The 16,978-nt window shown below is 37.4% G+C and overlaps 1 protein-coding gene across 10 annotated transcripts in view; it reads left to right on the top strand.

The window, feature by feature from the left end:
• The window catches only part of GON4L (gon-4 like), an 81,919-nt gene that overhangs the window by 31,894 nt on the left and 33,047 nt on the right, over positions 1 to 16,978 (top strand). For all 10 annotated transcript variants that reach the window (XM_069078073.1, XM_069078074.1, XM_069078078.1 and 7 more), the window contains 7 exons: positions 2,576 to 2,769; positions 4,874 to 4,948; positions 8,703 to 8,753; positions 9,861 to 9,911; positions 10,156 to 10,251; positions 10,718 to 10,837; positions 11,857 to 12,027. In XM_069078073.1, the coding sequence (XP_068934174.1) occupies positions 2,576 to 2,769; positions 4,874 to 4,948; positions 8,703 to 8,753; positions 9,861 to 9,911; positions 10,156 to 10,251; positions 10,718 to 10,837; positions 11,857 to 12,027 (758 nt within the window). The remainder of the gene's footprint in view (positions 1 to 2,575; positions 2,770 to 4,873; positions 4,949 to 8,702; positions 8,754 to 9,860; positions 9,912 to 10,155; positions 10,252 to 10,717; positions 10,838 to 11,856; positions 12,028 to 16,978) is intronic.

The following is a 16,978-nucleotide window of genomic DNA, read 5'->3' as shown; positions in this document are numbered from 1 at the left end:
CCAGCCTGTCATTTTGGTGTCCAGAACTGAATACAATATGTCAGATATAGTTGAACCAGGGCAGAATTTAGCATGATTATCGCTTCCATTGTCCTGGACACTCCCTCTCTTAATGTATCTTGATAATAATTTGGTAACTGTATCAAACCGTTGAGTCATACTGAACTTGCAGTTCACAAAAACCCCCATATTTTTTTGTATGGTTTAGCCCATTCTTGTCCTGTCTTGTACTTTTGAAGTTAATTTTTTTAAGTTAAGAATAATAGTTGGCATATATCTCCATTAAATTTCACCTTATTAAATTTGGCCTAAAGTTCTAGCCTATTAGAAATCTTTTAGAGTTTGACTTTCTTTCCATATATCCTTCCCAGTTTTGTGTCATTTAAATATATGTTAAGCATGGCATCTATTCTTTTATCAAAATGATCTACAAAAATGTTAGCAGAGAACCAAGCACAGATCCCTGGGGCACTCTACAGAGACTTTGTTTAAAGTTAACATTGAATCATTAATGATTATTCTCTGGTTGCATCTGTTGAAACAATTCCAAATCCATAGAAATATATTTCTGGCTTGCCCACCTCTCTCCATCTTTTCTGAAGGAGTAGTACGAGTGACTTTGTCAGATACCTTAGTAAACTTCAAGTAAAGGAAATGAGGTTAATCTGTCTTTAACTTTTTTTTAATTAAAAAAATTTTAGTAGGCAAGTCACTCAACCCCAACTGCCCTCCCAAAAGCAAAAAAATAAAAAAAAAATTTAAGTGATGCCTTTTATTTTTATGTTCCATGTCATTCACAGATAAACTTCTTCCTACCCCAATGAGCCCTCCCTTGTTAATAAAAAAGTTATACAAAATTAGCTGAGACTCAACCTGAGCAGAATGCATTATCATCTATTCTATCTAAGGAAGGGACGCACTCCCTCATTTCTTCTCCAGGGCAAGGATTAGTTTTTATGGGAACTCATTCTTCACCTTCATGACCTGTCCTTGATTAGTCACTGAATCAGCAAGCATTTATTAAACACCTGCTTTCTACCAGCACTGGGTCAGTGATTGGGGATATAAAGGAAAAAAACAAAAATTTGCTGCCCTCAAAGAAGCTCATGAATATCTGGGAAAACAACATATACATACCAAGTGAATTAAAAGTATATTCAAATAAAATTTAAAGTGATTTGGGAAGGGAGATTAGTAGCTGGAGGTATTAGGAAAGACTTCATGTAGAAGATTAAGTTGAAATACTAAAGCCTTCGTAAAGGGAGAGTATATTTCAGTCCTGAAGGACAGCCTGTGTAAAGGCAAGGGGGCAGGAGATAGAATTTCATGTATTGGAAGCAGCAAGTTTGACTAGAACAAAAGGTATGTGGAGGAGAGTAATGTGAGAGTATGCACAGTATCATGGCTCGGAAAGGTAGACTGGAGCTAGATTTTAAAAGGGATATAAATGCCAAATGAAGGAATCTATAACACTTTCAAATACGGAAATAATGTTTGTGTGTCAGGACTTGATCTTGATGAAGCCATGGCCCTTTCTGATCACCACTCCATTTTTAGATGTCTGCTAAGTCAGTCAAAACTCAATTAAACACCAGCTAGGTGCCAAGCACTGTTTGGTACTATTTATACAAAGACAAAAATCAAAGAGTCCCTGCAGACATTCCTTTTGGTGGTGTAGTCTAGAATTTTTTTTTTTTTGCTATTTGGAGGGGTAGTTGGGGTTAAGTGACTTGCCCAAGGTCACATGGCTAGTTTTTTTGTGTTAAGTGTCTGAGGTCGGATTTGAACTCAGGTCCTCCTGACTTCAGGGCCTGTGCTCTATTCACTGTGTCACCTAGCCACCCCTACATTTTAGAACTTTGCCAAAGATCATTGTCATATTCATTGGTCTGGCATATAGTTTATGAACTCTTATTTCTCCTTTCCTTTTTTGAAAATCGGGATATGTGCTATTCTTTAGTTCTGTAGCACTCTCCTGTTCTTCATAATGTTTTAGATGTTTCTGGCAGGGATTGACTATCATATTTGACCTTCTTTCAGTACCTTGGAATACATTTTGTCTTGATCTGATAACCTGAATTCATCAGCAGTTAGGTACTTTCTTATTCTCTTCATGCTTATTTATCTTGGGTTTGTACTTCCTGTTACCTCTTTTTGTTCTTTCCCTTCCATTCCAAAGAACAAAGGCTCCCTTCTGTATAGCATTCCTTCTGAGATTTGGAGCTACAGGCTGAGCAGTTTCATTGTCCCCAATATTAAACAGTCTATAACTGATCTTCAGTAGTATTGTTTGCCTCCTGACTTATGAGAGGTCTTAAAAGAAATTTTAGAATTTTTTCTTAGGTTTACGAAGCAATAATTTTTTCTGGTTTAAAGAAGAATGTATATTATCTGTAAATGCATTGAAAAATGAATTCTTGTATTGATGATGTAATTAATAAGTAACAGTGAAGAAGCATTTTTCTCATTTTGCTCTTAAACCTAAATACTTTTTAAAAGTTTTACTGTTGCTTCTTGTTTACACCACAGTTGATTTCAGTGTTTTTCATTGATGGTGTTCCTTATTTGTTAACAGAAGAACAAGATGGTGAAGAGGGTGAGAAAAGACGGAGAAAGAAAAAGGCCACCAAGAGGAAACGAGATGGAAGAAGTCAGGAGGAAGGGACGTTGGCTTATGACCTGAAGCTGGATGACATGCTTGACCGTACCTTAGAAGATGGTGCCAAACAGCATAATCTAACAGTTGTCAATGTGAGAAACATCCTTCATGTGAGTAAGGCTGAGGTGGGTTTGGGTGCAGGGGGCCAGCAGGAGATATGTGGCTAGGATGAGGAGGAGGGCCCAGAGACAGAAATTTATTATGCAAATAAAATCGTACTCATTTCAACTTAACAGATAGTAAGTACCTACTCTCCATGGAGTATTGTTCCATGTCCCATGGATTCAAAGATGAAATAAAAAAGTCCTTGCTGCCAAGATTTGCTGCCAATAAAATTTGCATGAAAATATCTTTTACGTATTAGAATATAATAAGTATAAAGGAAAGGTTTAGATTGATTACAAAGGGAGATTTAAAAAGGCATAGATCAGTTCTACTTGGAGAGTTCAAGGAAGATTTCATGGCAGGGTTGGCACCTGAAGTAGACTTCAAAGGAAAGGAAGCATTTCAGCAAGTAGAAATGGAGGAGGAAAAGGTCCATATTAAAACATGAGGGACAGTGTAAGCAAACACAGAGATGGAAGCAAGCAGGACAAGAAGTGGGGACCATGAGTAGACCAGTTTAACTGAATGGAACAGTGCATTAAAAGGATCATCATGAGAGATAGCAAGATAGGCTGGAGTCAAAAGACCTTGAATGCTAACTGTGTATTTTCTTCGTAGGCAGCAGGTAGCCAGTGAACATCTTTGAAACAGATGATTTCAGGGTGGTGCTTTAGGAAGGTTATATAGGCAGTAGTGTAAAGGATTGATTGAAGAAACTGGATGCAGGAACACCAGTTAGTAGGCTATTACAACATTCCATTAAGAGGTGAAAAGCAGAGGGACAACAGAAGTTTTGAGAATATCTTTTGTTAGTGAGTGTTAATTGAATGAAAATCCAGAAGAGTAGGCTGAAAAGGAGTAGTCAGACAAGTAGGAGGATAACCAGAACAGTGTAAAAAAAAAACCTAGGGAGGGGTGGCCAGGTAGCACAGCGAGTAAGAGCACCGGCTCCAGTGTTGGGATGACCTGGGGATCGAATCCCGGGCTCAGACACTCAGCACCCACCCAGAAACACCTGGCTGTGTAACCTTGAGCAAGTTACTTAACCCCGATTGCTTTAAAAAAAAAAAACCTAGGGAAAAGAGGGTGATTTCAATCACTTTCATTCTCTACACAAAGGTTATTTGGGTGTCTTGTTTTTCATCTGTGGCATATATCTATCCCAAAGTATTTGTAGAAAATAAAAAACATTTTTACTAATAAAGATATAGATGCTTATCAACATTGGACAACAGAATCAGTGTCAAAAGAATATTGAAAGGCTAGAACATTGGATCCAATCTAACATGCAGTGCACTAGGGACAAATGTAAAATTTTGCACTTGGATATAAAAAAAATCACAAAGAGAAGATAAGGGAAGTATGGTTAGACAGGTGTTCTAAAAAAGATTTTAGTGGATTTTAGTGGACTGCAAGCTTAAATATGAGTTAGTAGTTATGATAGGGTAGCCAAAAATCCTAATTAATCTTGACCTTGTATTAAGAGAAGCATAACTTCTAGGAACTGGAAGGTGATAGTCCCACTGTAATCTGCTATTGTCAGATTTCATCTGGATTTTTGTGTTCAATGCTAAGTACTGTAGAAGAGCATTAATAAGCTAGAGGTTTTTCTGAAGAGGACACCCAGGATAGTTTGGATGACCCTGAGTTACTGAAGATTGGTTAGAGGAACTGGACATATTTATCCTGGAGAAGTATTCAGAGTGACATGAAAACTGTGTTAAGTTCAAGAAAGACTGTCATGTGGAGTAGACGTGTTCTGTTTGACTCTAGACAGCAAACCAGGACCATATAGGTGAAGGTTATGAAAATTTAGTCAATTTAGGCTTGAATCAGGAAAAAAAACTTCCCATGAATTAGAGCTGGCTTGAAGTGAAATATACTGTCTAAAGAGGTGGTATGGGTCCCCGTTTTTGAAGGTCTTCAGGCAGAGGGTGGATGACCGTTTGTCAGGTAGGTTGCAGTGGGAATTTCCTTTCCTGTATAGATTAGATTAGATGGACACAAGGTTCCCTTCCAATTCTCTGTTTTCTTTGATTCTATAATAGAACTTTTAAATCAAATGAACAAACCTTTTTTGCTTAAAACAAAAATATCCTTTTTCTCCAGGAAGTGATCACAAATGAACATGTGGTAGCAATGATGAAGGCAGCCATCAGTGAGACAGACGACTTGCCTGTATTTGTGAGTTATTACCTCTTTAATATGATGGGATTGATTTAGTCAGAAAAATTGGTGGGACTTGAGAGGGGACTTAAAAAATAGATTTAACAGCATTAGCAGTAGAATTGACGTATCAAAACTCTCAAACCCCAGTTTTGTTTTCTTATTTTTTAAATTGGTAATTTTGTTTTAATACCTGATAAACTTATTAAGTAAAACATATCAAAGAGTACTTATAATTGAGAATATATGCGATCTTACCCTTTTGTAATTTACTATTTTAAAAGAATAGAAGTCTTTTTAATTTTAATAAAGTAGTTCTTATATTGTGTTTAACTTAGTTTATTTGGCCTTTACCTTATCTACAGTTGTAATCAGTGTATATTCTTTCAGTCTGCTTGCTTCACTCTGCATTAATTCATACAAGTCTTCCCATAATCCTTTGAATTATTCATAATCATTGTTCCTTACAGAGTAATAATATTCGATTGCCTTCATGTTTATTCAGCTATTCTTGAGCACATGATTTGTTTTAAATTTTTTGCTATTACAAATAGAAATATTATTTTAAAATGGAATATTTTTGTATAGGTAGACCTTGGCCTCCTATTTTTAATCTCCTTGAGGGGAGAGTATTGCTATAAACCTAGTAGAAGGGTAGTACGGGTCAAAGAATATGAACAATTTTATTACTTGTGTTTCATGAAATGATTCCATTTTGCTCTTTATTTTTTTTTCTTTTTGAAGGGGGGAAGGCAGGACAATTGTCCAAGGTCACACAACTAGTAAGTTTTAAGTGTCACAGGATTTGAATTCAGGTTCTCCTGACTCCAGGGCTATTCACTGTATTCACTATGCCACTTAGCCACGCTTCCATTTTGCTCTTTAAAATGGTTATAACAAATTGCAGCTCCACTAGCAGTGAATTAGTGTGCCTGTTTTTTTCCCACAGTTCTGTCAACATTGAATTTCTCTATCTTTGCTAATTTGATAGGTGTGTAAATTGGTATTTCAGAGTTGTTTTAATATTCATTTCTTTAGTTATTAGCGATTTGAAAGCTTTTCAAATCATTATTGATAATAATTTTCCTAATACATTCTATCTGTTCTTATTCTTTGACCCCAAATTCATATTCTTTAGAAATACAGCATTTAGCCTTTCATATTTGAATTTGAATTTCTGATTTTATCAGAGATATTTAATATTTTCCCATTTTTGCATTTCTTCTGTTTGCTTTTATTTGTACAAAAGCTTTAATTTTACATAATTAAAATGGTCTTTTACCTTTTATAACTTTATATATTTGACTGCTTAAAGATCTTCAGTTACAATATAACCCTTCATTTCTCCTAATTTTTTATGGTGTGACTTTCTGTATTTACCCTATGTATACATTTGTAATTGTTTGTGTTGAAAAACAAGTTCCTCTGATGCTGAGTGAAGTGAGCAGAACCAGGAGAACACTGTACCCAATAACAGCAGCATTGTGCAATGACTCACTTTGTTAGACTTAGCTCTTCTGAGCAATATAATGATCTAAGACAATTCCAAAAGACTCATGATGCTTATCCATATCCGGAGAAAGAATTATGGAGTCTGAATGCAGATCAGAGCATACTATTTTGTCTTTACTTTATTATTTTTTGGGTTTTTTCTTCATGGTTTCCCCCTTTTGTTGTGAGTCTTCTTTCACAACATGACTAATGTGGAAATATGTTTAGTAAGATCACACATATATAACCTATCTCAAATTGCATGCCATCTTGGGGACAGGGAAGTGGGGTGGGACTTAGAACTCAAAATCTTATAAAAACGAATGTTGAAAACAAAAAATTAATTAAATATTTTTTTTAAAAGAAAGAAAAATGAGTTCCTTCCTCAGTAATTTCTATTCTCAGGTTAATTTACAGATGTCAGGAATGCAACATCATTAAAATGATTGGCATATTTTTATTCATATCAAAAATGGTAAAAACCACATTGTAATAGGTTAATAAAAAACTTGACAAAATACAGTACTTATGTTAAAAATCTGTAGAAAGCATAGGAGTGAAAGCATCTTTTTTTTTTTTTTTTACAGGACAGCCTTTATTTCACCACATTGAAAATCTGAAATAGCATAGATGACTGTTTTCCAAAAATAGTTTTCCCCTGTGTGTGTGTGTGTGTGTGTATGTGTATGTGTGTGTATAATACACAATTCTTTTCCCCTCTTTATCTCAGTAATTCATGGTACTAACAGAAGACAAAGTCTAGGTTTTATCTTTTCCATGTCAGGGCCTAATCCCTTGCTATTTTTTTCAGTTCTAAGGCCACATGCTAGATTCTCTTTCCAAGAGACTAAAACTTTCTAGAAACGTCCCCTTCTTTCTTTTTTTTTAAATTAATTTGTTTGTTTCCTTTTAGTTTACAGGATTCAATTCCACAATTCCTTGAATTTCACATTTTGTCCCCCTCCCTCCCCTCCCCTCCCCATGGCAGCTTGTGGTCAAGTATAGGATCTGTAAATACTTTCACATTATACATTGGTCAGGTTATAAAGACAGATTGTACCAGCTGGAATGAAAAATGGTAAAGAGGACATAAAACCAAATAAGAGAACAAAAAAGATCAGGTATTTTGCTTCCACCTGGATATAAACTTAGTTCTTTCTAGTTCTTTCTCTGGATGCACATTTTTCTCTCCATCATGTGTCTTTTGGGATTGACTTATATCACTGCATTGCTGAGAAGAGTCCAGTCTGTCAAAATTGGTCATCACACATACGTTGTATCTGTAATTGTGTACAAATTTCTCCTGGTTCTACTCTTCTCACTCAGCATCAGTTCTTTTAAGCCTCTCCAGGTAAATATGAAGACCGTCTGCTCCTTGTTTCTTATAGCACAATAGTATTCCATAACATGCATATACCACAACTTGTTCAGCCATTCCCCAATTGATGGGCACCCCCTTAATTTCCAATTCTTTGCCACCACAAAAAGAGCTGCTATAAACATTTTTGTACATATGGGTCTTTCTCCCACATCCTCTCCAAGCATCTTTCTTTTGTTATAAAAATTATCTAAAATGAACACCTCATATTATTTTAAATGAGGGAAAAAATGGAAACCTTCCTAATAAAATTAGGAGTAAAGTAAGCATTTCCAGTGTCATATTTTTTTTTTTGTTGTTAAAAATAGAACTTAAGGGGTGGCCAGGTAGCACAGTGAGTAAGAGCACTGGCTCCAGTGTCAGGATGGCCTGGGGATCGAATCCAGGCTCAGACACTTAGCACCCACCCAGAAACACCTGGCTGTGTAACCTTGAGCAAGTTACTTAACCCCGATTGCTTAAAAAAAAAAAATAGAACTTAATTCGTGAATTTTGTTTTTTTACAACATAGTAATTTCTGAATATATACCCTTTCCTTCTCTCTACATGTTCCACACCCCCTCCCCACTCCTGTAAACCTTTTCTAACAAAGAAAAACAGTTAAACAAAGCCAGCTGACAAAAGTGTCTAACAGTGTATGTCACATTCTTCACATATAGTCCCTAATGTTTCTACTGCAATGATAGAGGTGTGTCTCTGTATCCTCCTAGGGGCCAAGATTTTACCACTGCCATTTAGCATAGTGCTGTAAATGTTAGCTATAGCTAGAAGGAAAGAGAAACAAATCAAAGAAGTAAACATTAATATAAAGGATACAAATATCTATTTGGGAACCATATGATTTTCCTAGAAAACCCAACCTCATTTTCATTTGCAATTTCTTTTCTCTTTTTTGTCTCTCAGGAACCTAAAATGACACGATCAAAATTGAAGGAAGTTGTAGAGAAAGGAGTGGTGAGTAGCTTTTTGCTTTTCTTTGGATATCTAATACATCAGGTTGGATTTGGTACTTACTGGAAAAAAATATAGGAAAGACAAGTTGGGGAATAAGCCTTATATAGCACTTACTGTGTGCCAAGCACTGTGCTAAGCACTTTTTACACATACTGTCTCATTTGATCCTCACAATAACCATATGAAATGATGCTGTCTCATTGTACCGAGAGGAAACTGAAACTGAGAAAATTTAAGTTACTTGCTCAAGATCACATGGCTAATAAATAGTGTCTGGAGTAGGATTTGAACTGGAGTCTTTTGCTTTTTTTTTTTTGGAGGGCAATTGGGGTTAAGTGACTTGCCCAAGGTCACATGGCTAGTCTTTGTGTTAAGTGTCTGAGGCCAAATTTGAACTCAGGGCCTCCTGACTCCAGGGCTGGTACTCTATATTCACTGTGCCATCTAGCCTCCCCGGAACTGGAGTCTTCTTATCTCCAAGTCTAGAATTTGGAACTGTATCTTCTGTGTTACTGAGCTGCCTAATGATACTATAACCTTAAAATAAGAGAAGTATTTAGAGATGTAGAAATCATATTCAGGGATCCATCCACCAGCTTCCAGGTAGTTAACCTTACTGTTATGATCACCTGTATCTGTCTCTGTTTCTGGTGGAAGCTCAGGAACAGGTACAACTCTTCTTTAGGTGCTAATAATTTGGAGTTTGTTCAAGCAAGGCAAATTCTGAGAGCACCTGTAACAATGGTATCAATAGATTCTGCACCTCTTACTCTACTTTTTTTTTTTAAAGCAATCGGGGTTAAGTAACTTGCTCAAGGTTACACGGCCAGTTATTTCTGGGTGTGGTGCTAAGTATCTGAGCCCGGATTTGATCTAGGTCATCCCGACACTGGAGCCAGTGCTCTTACTCGCTGTGCTACCTGGCTTCCCCTTTACTCTTTCTTTTTTGTACACAGACACAAAAATACTATCATCTGTCCTGTTTCCTTCCTCCCACCCATCCAGTCTATATCCCATTGTGATAGTCAAGGAGGAAAGGAAGGAACTCATAAAGTAATATGTTTTTATGTATAAGGGAACTCACTTTTCTTAGTTTTTTTTTGATAGGTAATTCCAACATGGAACATTTCTCCAATTAAGAAGGCCAATGAAATCAAGGTAAGCTTTGCCAATAAGACTTGTACTCAGTGGTCAGTTCTAAAAACCTCCTTGTTTACTACTTTGTGGCTCATCCTATTTGTGAGCTGCCCTCTGTAACCTTTTTTCTCTTTAGTAATCCATTGACCTCTTTAACCATGTCCTTGTTGTCTGATTACATTTAGGGATGAATGTAGTTTGCCACCAGGGTTCATGTGTCTTGTATGTTCTTCCATTCTGTTATCTTATGGTTGTTTTATTGCAGCCTCCTCAATTTGTGGATATTCCCCTTGAAGAGGACGATTCTTCAGATGAAGAATATCAGCCAGAAGATGAGGAAGAAGATGAGACAGCTGAAGAGGCAAGCAGATAGCTTCCATGACTCTATTGATTGTTTATCTCCATAAGGCTAGGTTTACTTTTCTTTCTTAACTTTATAAGATTATCTGTCCTATAGAAAAGGTGGAGACACTGCTTTTGTCAGCTCATTTCCTTGCAGTTTAGATCCAGAGATTGTGTTTGCTTATTATTCATATCATTTTGACAGTTTTTTTTTTTTTTGTTTTGCTTTTTGGAGGGCAATTGGGGTTAAGTGACTTGCCCAAGGTCACACGGCTAGTTTTTGTGTGTTAAGTGTCTGAGGCCGGATTTGAACTCAGGTCCTCCTGACTCCAGGGCCAGTGCTCTATCCACTGTGCCACCTAGACACCCCGGTTTTGACATTTTTCTAGAATTGTTTAGCAAAGATAACTAGAGCAAGAGGACCCAAATTCACTTAAGAGCAGTTGCAAAGAATAATGACTTGGATTACTAACTTCTTTTTGCAGAGTTTATTGGAAAGTGATGTGGAAAGCACTGCTTCTTCTCCACGGGGATCAAAGAGGTCCAGAATGAGACAGTCCTCAGAGATGACTGAGACAGATGAGGAGGGTGGAATACTCTCAGAGGTAAATAAGAAATGTAGTCAGCTTTCAATTATCTGTACATGAATAAATTTGGATTACTCTCTTGAGAATTTTCTATTGTAAACCTGGAACTTTTCCAGCTCAATACTTAGTTCATTAGAAAAAGAATTATATATTCGAGAGAGTATGAAAGAGTGAGCAAGTGAGAAAGAGGAAACCAGTATGTATGTGTCTGTCTATGAGCAAGTACATTTGTGTGACTGACAGTGTGTCACTTGACTACATGTATCTAATGTGTTCTAGAGGCTGCTTTTTGCTTTTTGCAGGGGGGGAAGACAGGGCTGTTGGGGTTAAGTGACTTACCCAAGATCACATGGCTAGTAAGTTTAAGTGTCTGAGGCCAGATTTGAACTCAGTGCCTTCTGACTCCAGGGCCGGTTCTCTGTTCCCTGAGCCACCTAGCTGCCCCCATAGAGTCAGCTTTTTATATTATTTTTTATTGTTTAGTGTGTTATGTGATCTGCATGGCTTTATTATATAAATAATTAAGAGTTGCCTATAAACTCAACCTGTAGTCAAAAGCTCTGGCTTTTGCATCATTTGCTTATATATCAAGGTAAACTCATTGACTTTGACATTGACTGGATTTTGCAAAATGTTAAGCATTACATGGTTTCATTGAGTTTGGAAGTGGTCCTTTATTCTTATATGCTTTGGAGTGAATAGCTAAGGCTCCATTGAAACTTATCAGTGAGGGAAGAGTTTGCTTTTCTTAGTTCTGCAATAGAGAGGAGGAAAGGAAAGTATTTCACTTAGCCTTCCTTTGTCTGGTACCTTGTATCTTTTATTGTGCTCTTAAAAAAATCAAGTTAAAGGCCTAATAATTTTCTCACCTCATGGCCACCTTAGTAGCATCCCATTTGGTCTCATTAGAATGCTTAAATAAGACCACTGTGTAGTAGAAAATAGAGTGAAATAGTATCAGCCCCTGTCTGGGTGGAGAGAGGTGGGTCCTTATACTTATAAGGTCTTTGTTTAATAAAATTACCTTTCTTAATCAGGCTGAGAAAATCACCACCCTTCCCATCAGGCATATCAGTGCTGAGGTTGTACCCATGGGGCCTCCCCCACCTCCTAAGCCCAAACAGAACAAGGATAGTACTTTTATGGAGAAACTGCATGCGGTAGATGAAGAGCTGGCTTGCAGTCCAGTCTGCATGGATTCATTCCAGGTAAACACATGGGACTCTAGGATGTCAAGTGGAGTAATTTGGTGAAGTTTGGGGTTCAGAGGGAAGAAGAGATTTTCCTTTTGAATTCTAATACAGAAGGCAGGTATTATGTGAATTCTACTCAGTTTCTGCTTTTTCATTGTCAATGAGTATCAAATCTGCTAAAGAAGGAATGGGGTGTATAGTATAGGCAGGAAATATTATGGAATACAGAAACATAGCCCATTCTTTAAATGCACCATTTTTGCCTACCAGGCTTCTATATCAGTGAAGTATGGTGCCCAAGTATTAGAGAGCAGAATCTTCTAGGGTAAAAGTCTTTGTGAGGGTTTTTTACTCTCCTGCTCCTAAGGGAAGGATTACAAAACAAACTCTCACTAAAGATGTAAAAAAATATTTATAATTTTTTCTGAAGTAGCAAAAAATAGGAATCTGAGAGAGTACTCAACAGCTGGGGAATGGCTGAACAAGTTGTCTGATAAATGTGATGGAACATCACTATGTCATAAGAAATGGTGGCAGGGATTGTTTCAAAGAAACAAATTCATACAAGAAGACTTGTATGACGCAAATTGAGGTGAGTAGAACAGGGAGAATAATCTTAAGGCTAAGACTTTAGAAACTTTGGCCTCTAAAACAATGATTATTCTTCCTATCTGAAAATACCTGTGAAATTAGCACAAGGTTGGATAACCAGACTAATGAAAAGAACCAGAATTCACTAGCAGTCCTCTCCTACACTTGTCTTCTCATTGTTCTAGGCATCTCTGTAAAACTTTAAAAAAAATTTATATATAAAGATATATATCTTTTCAGTCATCTAAAATTAGAAAATAGAAATCCCTGTTGCATGTATACATAGTCAAGCAAAACAAGTTTCTCATTGGACATGGTATTTTTTTTCTTTTGGAAATGGCCATTCTGCACACCTGAGTGCATTTCTTTATCAAGTGGTGGGTAACATGTTTCATCACAAGTTCTCTGGAATTGTGGTTGGTTGTTATGCTGAGCAGAGTTCCTAAGATATTTCAGCTGAGAACCTTGCCAAAATAAAGCACTGAAAAAATTGAGGCTATTTGCCAAGAACTTCTCTTTTCCCTTCATCCCACATCATTCACATGCCTTCTCCCACTCTTTTCTTCTTCACTCCTCTCTCACATGAAGAGGTAGACCTATTCCTTGCCAAGGCAAACCCTTTTATATGCATGTGATCCCATTTATTCCCATCTTCTATAGCACGTTCTTTCGTCTCTACTTTCTTACTAATCATCGTTCTCTCTTTGTCTGCTTTACTGATGCCTGTAAACACTACCATTTTTCTCTTATCATCGAAAAACTCACTTCATCTGTCCATATCTCTCTTCCCTCTTGCAGCTAAACTCCCTGAAAAGACTAATTATTTTGTGCCTCTACTTCCTTGCCTCTCGTTTTCTCCATAATTCTCTATAGTCCAGCTTTTTACCTCATCACTCAATTTTAATTGCCAAATGTAATGACCACTTCTGTGCAGCTTTTTGACACTCTTGATCACCCTATTCTTTGATAGCACTTCTCTCTAGGTTTTTGTGACACCATTCTCTTCTGGTTCTTCTACTTGTCTAACTGCTTCCTTTTCAGCCTTCTTTTCTTGATCTTCCTCCAGTTTACAATCACCGACAGAAGATGTCCCCAAACCTGTTCTTGGTCCTCTACTGTTCCCCTCACTATAATATTTTACTTGGTAATCTCATTAATTTGCATGGGTTCAGTGATCATCTCTGTGCTCTTGATTATCAGATCTTTTTATCCAGCTCTAATCTCTATCCTGACCTCCATTCTCATGTCTCTAACTGCCTTTTAGATATCTCAAACTTAATGTCCTACAGACATCTTAAACTCAATGTCCAAAACTGAACTAATTATCTTTTTTTCCCCACGTTTTTCTTTCTCCTTAACTTTACTGATGCTGAAGGCATCACCATCATCCCAGGCACCCATGCTCACAACATAGGTGTTACCCTAGTATATTGCTCATGTTATACCCATAGCAGCTGCTATGAATATGCAGATGTCTTTCCAGGGTTCAATCTCAAAATATAACAAACTCTTTTCCTCAAAGATGAAATGAAGATATTTATTCATATACAGAAAGCCAATTCCACCATGGTAACAAAGAAGTTTATACACCACCAATCTAGGTAGCATAGCCATCCCCAAGCCTTCCCTCCATTATGCCTCCCCACAAACAAGCTCCACTAGGCAAAATTCCTCCCTCTCTCACTCAAACTGGCTTCTGTTCTGCCTCACTCTCTCCCAGCTCCACCTCAGTCTCTTCAAACTCTACCCTTGTTCTGCCCCCTTGAGCAAGCTCCTCCCACCATGGGCTCCATGTGACTCAAGCTGTAGGCTATGCCAAAACTCAAAGCAGGTCACATGGGCCTATAAAGGGGCAGGGAAAATCTTAAAATTCCCTTAACATTACGCCTGGACAACTCCTCACTTTCTCTCACTATCCCTGTGTTCCCTCCCACCCCCCATGTACAATCTGTTACCAAGTCTTTTCAATTCTGCCTTCATAACATCTCTCACATGTGCCACTTTCACTGCAACCATCTTTTTTTAAATTTTTTGTTGGTGATGGGTTTTTTTTTCTTTTCTTTTTTGGAGGGAGGAAGGTAGGGCAGTTGGAGTTAAGTGACTTGTCCAAGGTCACACGGCTATTTTGTGTTAAGTGTCTGAGGCCAAATTTGAACTCAGGTCCTCCTGACTCCAGGGTTGGTGCTCTATTCACTGCACCACCTAGCCTCCCCTGACACTGCAACCATCTTGATGTAAACCCTTATCACATCACATCTGGACTATTGAAGTCATTTGCTGACTTCGTCTTCGTCTTCATCCCTCAAGTTTCTCCCCACTGCAGTCCATCAGACTCTCAGCTGTCAAAATGATTTTCCTAAAGCCTAGGTCAGGACATGTCACGCCCCCCTCCTGAATAGTCTCCTTATTGCCTCAGCATCAAATATAAAATCCGCTCTTTGGCCCTTCATAACTTAGCCCCTTCCTACCTTTTAAGTGTCCTTATGTCTTACTTCCTTCCCCTTCGCAATCCGGTGGCACTGACGCCCTCTCTGCCTCTCCCAGTGCACGACTCGAATTCTCTCCCTCTTCCTCTCTGTCTCCTGTCTTCCTTGACTTCCTTCAGATCCCAGCTGAAAAAAAGGCCTCTACAAGAAGCCTTTCCTGACCCCTTTCATAATGCCTTTTTGGCCTTATTTACCTGACGTTTGTCCTTCGTCTGTCTGTCTGTCTGTCTGTCTGTCTGTCTGTGAATTCCTTGGAAGCCAGTGTTTTGCCTTTCTTTGCATCCCCAGCTCTTAGCACAGTTCCTGGGGCAAAGCAGGCGCTTAATAAACACTTGATGATTTGTCTTGACTTTGCCCACAATAATTCCTTTCAGTTCAACAAGAAATTTAGTGTCTCCTATTTGCAAGACAGTCTACGAGGTACTCTGGTTTTAAAGCTAACCCTTATATTTTACAAGGAATATAAAACATAGAGTGAAGCATATTAAAAGCCCAAGTATCATTAACCGCATTTAACAGGTGAGGAAACTGAGACTCGGGGAAGTTAAAGGAATTTTCTTAGGTAGGAAGTGGCAGAGCTAAGGTTTGAATCCATGTCTTTTGATCTTTTCCATGACACCATGCTGATACCTTTAATCATGATGTTAATACAGTTGAAAACAGCAAATATTTCCCCTTCATATTTGCTTGAAGATTGACATAAAATGCTAAATATGACTGAAGGAAACATACACTTTTGAATCATGTGGAAATGTGGGAATTTTTTTGCTTGACTATGAATGTTTGTTACAAGGGTGTTTTGTTTTTTCCAGTGGGGTGGGTCAGAACATGGAAGTTGAGAAAATAGATTGCTGTTAAATTGAAAAGAAAATTAAATAAAAAATATGACTGTGGCTTATCCATTTCTGAGATAGAGCCTCCATGATCTGCCATAGACATATGTCCATAATGTCTTACAGCTAAATCTCTTTGTTATCATGCATTATTTTAAAATTTTCTATATAATATTATCTTTCTAAATGAGAGGATTAGTGGGGAGGAATAAACATTCTTAAATCATAAAACTTGGGGAAAATAGTCCTTATTTTTATTTTTAAGTTCATTGCTCAGGAAGGATGTCAGTTCCAGAAGTTTGGGATTTAAAGTCAGTTTCAACCTTAGAAAAGATCTTTTCTTCCACCTGAGTATTTCATAGTAAACTGTTAAGAAATGAATGCTTATCCCCAGTTGATAAATGGTCAAAAGATATGAACAGGCAGCTTTTAGAAGAAGAAATCAAAACTGTCTATAGTCATATGAAAAAATGCTATAAATCACAATGGATTAGAAAAATGCAAATTAAAAGAACTGAGATACCACCTCATACCTATCAGAAATGACAGATGCTAGAGGGAGATGTGGGAAAATAAGTGCAGTAATGAATGTGGTGGAGTTATGAACTGGTCCAACTATTCTGGAGAACAATTGGAAACTATGCCCAAAGGGCTGTAGAACTGTGCATACCCTTTGACCCAGCAATACCACTGTTGGGTCTATATTCCAAAGAGATCAGAGAAAAAGGGAGTGGACCCATATGTACAAAAATATTGATAGCAATTCTTTTTGTGGTGGCAAAAAATTGGAGATTGAGGGGATGTCCATCAATTGAATTGCTGGACAAGTTGTAGTATATGATTATGGTGGAATGTTGTGCTATAAGAAATGATAAAGGGAGTGGTTTCATGTAAACATGAGAAAACCTATGTGAACAGATGCAACATGAAGTGAACTGAATCAGGAGATGATTGTATACGGTAACAGCAATATTGTAATAGTTATGATCAAATATGAAAGACTTGGCTACTCTGATCAATACAGTGATCAACGACAGTTCTGAAAGACTCCTGGTA

The sequence above is a fragment of the Petaurus breviceps genome, unplaced genomic scaffold (assembly GCF_028583685.1).
Source record: "Petaurus breviceps papuanus isolate PSGF00001 unplaced genomic scaffold, PetGlider_PUasm1.0 91023, whole genome shotgun sequence".
NCBI lineage: Eukaryota > Metazoa > Chordata > Mammalia > Diprotodontia > Petauridae > Petaurus > Petaurus breviceps.
This window is presented reverse-complemented; position numbering and strand designations above follow the sequence as displayed.